We start from the raw sequence: 6,000 nt of genomic DNA on the forward strand, positions 1-6,000 counted from the left end.
ACCAGTAACAGTAAAGTGGTTGTGTAATGATTAACTCTCTCCCTTCACATGCCTTCCTGGATACCCAACGGTGATGAAGGTTACCCGATGAGCGTGGCACCAGAACGAGGCAGCGCGGGATGCTGCATCTACACCTGCTAGTGACAGGTCATAACCACAGTCGTAGTTCAAAAACACTTCTCTCCCATCGGTGCTGCTAGACCTCTGCTTTAACCTGACTAACCACTGTATTTTTTTATGCCTTTGCTTCTAACTCCCTTCTGAGGCCTCATTCTTTCTTTAGATATGTTAGTACCACTGTCTTGAGTGTGGTCTACTCTTAGCTGATCGCAAACACTACATATTGATTTTTTAAAACAAATTATGTGTTTCACTGGTACATATCACTTTTTTCCTCCATTTAACTTTTTTTGTCTGCACCTCCTAAATCTTACCTGTCTAGACACTGAGATTTGAATTCATTAAAGCAAACAGATGCCAATTTTTTTCCTCACCTACTTCGGACTTCAATTTCTTCTTATCAAGTTCTTATCACCACTGACGATCTATGATATCAATGAGCTGCTTTGAACCATCTCTGCTTTCTAGCTCATAGTTGGCCATCTTCCCTCACCAAAGACCCACATATGACAGAATCACCCAATAAGATTTGAACATGATGTGATAGGCATGGCTTTGGACTCCCAGGAAGCCAATTTAATCTACCCAACAAAAAAACTATTCCTTTATCCCAAAACTTTAACCCTGGCAACCAACTTACCTAGTCAAGTTACTGGAAACACTGAGAGGAATTAGATTACAGTACATATGATTTGCTGCATACCCATTAAAAATATTAAAAACCTCAAGATCTATGACTTGGTAGTTCTTACACACCAGTATTTAAAGTCCTAATTAAAATGTTAGTGTCTAGGGGTGCCTGGGTGGCTCGGCCTTTGGCTTGGGTCATGATTCCAGGGTCCTGGGATCAATCCTCACGTTGGGCTCTCTGCTCGGCAGGAGCCTGCTTCTCCCTCTCCCTCCCGCTCCCCCTGCTTATACTCTCTCTCTGTCAAATAAATAAATGAAATCTTTAAAAATAATAAAATAAAATAAAATGTTTGTGTCTAGTAATTTTTACTGTAGTCTACGATCATGTGTATATTTATAAAAGTTTCAGGGGCATAAAGGCTTTACCATAATCATGACATCTCATATATTCATAAAAGGAATTTATCTAGTTTTGAAAGCTGGGATTCAGAGTAAAATTTCACAGAAGTGAAATACTTTTTTTGTTGAAGCCTACTTTATTATACTTTAATTATAATTTTTGAAGAATGATTCATATTACATTTTTTGAGATAGGATCAGAAAAATCCATTCTTGAAAATAACCAAGGCCTGACCCAAACAAAAGAAACCCTGAAAATGTTAGAACCACTTAAAAACAAAACGTTTGCATAGTTTAAAATATGTTATATTAGTTTTATTAATATATCAGTTTATATTACATTACATGATATTATTCATTTATAATATACTGTTGTTAGTATATTAATTTATTGTACTTACCAGAAAATTTGATTTCAGTAGAGTTAAACATAGTCTTTCTAAATATCAAAGGTCCTGATTTCTAAAATGAAACACAAGAAAATACAGAAAGATCTAGTTAAAAATTTTTTTTCTCTATTTAGGAGTACAGTTTTACCTTTGAAAATACACAGTTCTAACCCTTGCACTCCTGTGACCAGAGTGATTATTATTTAAAAATGCAAATCTGGTCCCATCACCCACTTGCTTAAAATCTTGTCCCACGTGTCTACTCTCTAAGAGGATCCGGAATGCCCTTGCTTCCAGGGTCTCAGCCTGGGACCAGCAACACACAGGAGGTAAGGGCTGCTGCCATGTACCATTATTGCTGCTCAGGCAGGGGACCTATCTATGTATTTGCAGTTGCTTTCTCGATATCTCTTCGAATGTACTTTATGGTTTTCCACTATGTACTTATAACAGACCAATTCTTACTGCCACTCACAGGCCCCTGCATGATCAAGGCCTGCCCACCTCTCAGCACCTTTCTCTCAGAGCTTTGAAAGCAGGGTATTCCTTCTGGCTCTCAGGACCTTAGTAGTCAACCTGAAAACTTACTTAAAAACCCTTCCCTGTCACTCTTTATTCACCTTGTTAATGACTTCTTACACTTCTCAGCCCAGTTCAAGAGCCCCTTCCTCAGGAAGTCTTACACCAGGTGCCACACCAGGCCAAGCCCTCCCTTACACAGTCTCTAGGACCCATCCTTCATGTCCCTTTCCACAATTAAAATGAAATAATCCATTACTTAGTTATTTAATGTCTTCCCTCACCAAGAATAAAAACGACGTGAGATGGGACTGTGTTCAATGAACAAGTGGTTAGAAATGAAAAACACAGATGACAGGCAGCTCTTTCTTGGTAACCTTCCACCCCAACACAGTTTCAACAATAACAACAAATCCCCCAGCCCAGACCCCTCTTCTGACCCCCGGATCCACGTACCCAACTGCCTTAAGGTCATATCCATCCTAGAGGACAGACATTTCACAGTAACCTGTCCTAAAGCAGATACATTCCTCTCTGCTCCTCCCCAACTCTTTCTACACTACCCATGCTGGTTGCAGGTGATGCCATCTTCAGTCACCCCAGCCTTGGCTCCTTCCAGCCCCTCAGCTCTATCGCTAATCTCCAAGGCATGCCTACTTAATCTTACAAACACTTCCCAAATGTAGTTCTTCCTCTCCATCCCTGCCACCACATTTCCACTTCAGGCTCTCAACATTTTCTCCCTCCCGCTCTGCAATAACCTAACTGGAAATTCTGCCACCAGATCTGAGCCTATAATTCATTCTTAGACAGCAGCCACAGTGATTGGTACTTATGTCTAAAATCCTTCAATGGCTCTCCTTCATTCACACCCAAAATTTGTTACTGGTGGCCTACGTGAACCTATAAATGGGGTTTGTTTGGCTAACACGGGAACTTTTAAAAATGTTTTGAATTAGTTGACATGATAAAAACATGGATTCTGGTCTTCACTTTAAAAAAGAGACTTGGCAATCCTGTGTTTACATTGCCATGTAAGAGCCACCAACTGGAGCCGAATGGCAGCTGCCCTCTTCAGAAGGAGCACGTAATCTATAGGACACAGCTCTCCCAGCACCCTGACTCTAGCTCACTTCATCAATGACATCACTGGCCTCAGACCCTAAGGGTCCTGGAGTTCAGACTCCTGGCCACAGGTTCAGGGCCAAGCTGTGGGAGCCTTAGGGTAGCCTGAGTCCCCTTTAACACTCCTACCAGAACCTCATTCAGCAGAAACACTAAGAATTTCCTGCATTGCTCCTTTTAAACTCCCTCCTTCTTCTTCATCCAGGTAACATCAACTCAGCCTTAAAGACCCAACCAGACACCAACTCTAGAGAGCAGAGTGAGGTGACCCCCTAGTGCTCCACTAATATTCCAAGGATGCTGCCGAGTATATAACTACTCATGAATCTGTTGTCTCTACTACTATGTGAGCTTCTTGAGAGAAGGGACTATTGTCTAAATTCATCTTTGCAACAGCAATGGCCAGTCTAGCACATTGTGCACAGCAGGTGCTCAAACTATTTGTTGACCTTTACAATCAAAAGAAGCATTTCTTGATACATTTGCAGTACAAATAAATGAAAGCTTCCATCTCTTGTCTTATTCTTAAGGGCAAATTCTAACAACTTGAAATGGGGTGAAAATCAGCATATTCTCTGCAAAGAAGGGCTTTATGGACTGCTACTGATCTGAGGTAGGTAGGACCCAAGGAAAAATTTACCTTCTTTATGCAGGAAGCAAAGTTATTCTTTCTCCAGGGCCTTTGGAATTTCACCATCCAAAGTATAGCTGGCAAAGACCTTTACAGATATGGTCAAGTAGTTTAACAATCTGTGCACAGCTCATTCACTTCCAGTACTGTTTACTCTGACTTAGTTTATGATATTGCCATTCACTAAAGAAGCAACATGAAACCACAAGTGTGGTTCTCTGAGTTTTGCTTTTTACTGTTCAGAGAAATTCAATAATAGAGATGTGCATGCTATATCGCTGACATATATAATGGGACACCAACCCAGAAGAATCCGGGAAGAAATGGTGGCATCGGGTCTTAAAAATTCAGAAAGAGACCTAGTTTCCTTCCTGTGTAGTTTCTACGCTGTAGGAAGTATTTGCAGCCTCTAGTACTAAATTTTTCTGATCGAGTAAATCAAAATATAAGTTTTCCCTTTAGGGCTCAAACATCATTTTAATGCATGTGGAAATTATTCATCTTAGAGCAGAGATGGATGAAGCATCTGACTAGAAAAGCAAGGGATAAGGCCTCTTCCCGATTTCCTGTCCCTCTTTAGCAAGACTTTCCAAAATTCCACTCCTGCATCGCTCCTACATCATCTCATGTGACTACTGGATGCCAAGTTCTCAAATGGCCTGCGCTGGAAAGGAAGTTTGCACACACTCATGCCTCCAGACTAGCCTTTCAAACACTCCTTAATCTCCCATCCCACCTCATCTCCGCACACACATTCCCGGAACTGTGACAGGAGCCCTAGAGAAATTTCAGGAACCCCAGAAGAGCGAAAGAGAAGTGGGGTGGCTGTCACACGTTTTCTCCTCATTTAAAGAAAAAACCGAAAGCGGCACACGCGCTTTTAAGTTTATGTTGAGTGAAGTCTAGTTAAGTCCTTTCCAAAGTGGCCTCATGGGTGTGGCCCTGCGGCTGCACCCGGACCCAAGGTGGGGTCAAATGGCAAAGATGCCTGCCCGAGCGAGTGCCAAGGGATCCGGGGCTCGGGTCTGAATAAACAAGAACTTGAACGAGTCAGAGCGCGTCAGAGCACAGCGAGGGGCCAGGACCTCGGGAAAGGCGATCCTTAGGAACAGTACCAGCGCTCAGAAGGGAGAGCCGTCCCCATGCACAAGCTTCTGACTGTGATCTTCCCCACAGCCCAGGTCGGGCCGGAGGATGGGGCTCTCCTCGTCCATAACAGACGAAAGGCTCAGGGAGCATATCACGGAGCCGGAGCAGGCCCAGCAAAGCCCAGATGAACAAGTCCCGGGCCGGGCCCGACTCCGGGCCCGGGGGTCGGGGCGAGCTCCGCGAGGACCCTGAGGGCCCGAGACGCGCCACGCCTCGGTCTCCACACTCCACTTACGTCGTTGACTGTCGCTGCCCAGAGCCCGAGCTCCGGGACGGCGCCCACAGCCGCCGGGGCCCAGCACAGGAGACAGAGGGCGACGCGAAGTAGCGAGGCCCCGGCAGGAAGGCGGGGGCCGGGTTGGAGCCGGACCCCGATGCGGCAGGCGGCGGCCATCTTGACACGGAAGCCGCACCTGGCGCTCCAAGGCGCCCGCCACGCCCCGGGTCCGCACCTGGTGCAGCTCCGCCCCCGGAAGGCGGGTTCGGGTCGGGTGGTGTGGTTCCGACTGGGAGGTAGACGAGGGGTTTGGGCTTTGGCGAGGCCGCGCGGTTTGGGCCCGGGGAAGCGAGGCTGAGGCCCGGGGCCAGGCGTGGAGCTAAAGAAGCTAGAGCGTGGCTAGGAGGGGGTGGGCTGGTCAGAGCGTGGAGGCGGGCCTCGAGGCCGGACCGGAGTGGGGAAGCGGAGCCCGGAGAAGAGATGCGGACGGGGCCAGATTTGGGGCGTGGCCAGGTTTGGGGCGTGGCCGGGCGGGGAGGTGGGACTCAGGGCCGGGCCCGAGTGTGGAGGCGGGGCCGCTGGGGTAGGCGGGGGTGTGGGCGGGACCATACTGGGGCGGGGACGGGCTGGGAGGCGGGGCCGGCCTGAGGCCGAAAACTCAAATCCCAGGTTTCACTGTGGTTGTGGTCCGACGCTTAGTGGAGAGTATGGGATGGTTTCGTGTCAAAGTTCTGCTCCTTGTGTCTCAATTCCTTGCATCCTCTGCACGTGCCCCTACCCCAGTCCTCTCAGCTCAAGGGAAACAAACTGTTCTCTAAATT

The 6,000-nt window shown here is 46.6% G+C and overlaps 1 protein-coding gene across 2 annotated transcripts in view; it reads right to left on the minus strand.

Moving 5' to 3' along the window:
* Positions 1–5,670, minus strand: part of TMEM87B (transmembrane protein 87B) — a 47,472-nt gene extending 41,802 nt beyond the window's left edge. For both annotated transcript variants that reach the window (XM_057309209.1, XM_057309208.1), the window contains exons 1-2: positions 5,198–5,670; positions 1,551–1,611 (exon numbers count right to left, since the gene is read on the minus strand). In XM_057309209.1, coding sequence (XP_057165192.1) covers positions 1,551–1,611; positions 5,198–5,356 — 220 coding nt within the window. In that variant the 5' untranslated portion in view covers positions 5,357–5,670. The remainder of the gene's footprint in view (positions 1–1,550; positions 1,612–5,197) is intronic.
* Positions 5,671–6,000: the final 330 nt, after the last annotated feature.

The sequence above is a fragment of the Ursus arctos genome, unplaced genomic scaffold, assembly GCF_023065955.2.
Source record: "Ursus arctos isolate Adak ecotype North America unplaced genomic scaffold, UrsArc2.0 scaffold_8, whole genome shotgun sequence".
In the NCBI taxonomy this organism is placed as follows: Eukaryota; Metazoa; Chordata; class Mammalia; order Carnivora; family Ursidae; genus Ursus; species Ursus arctos.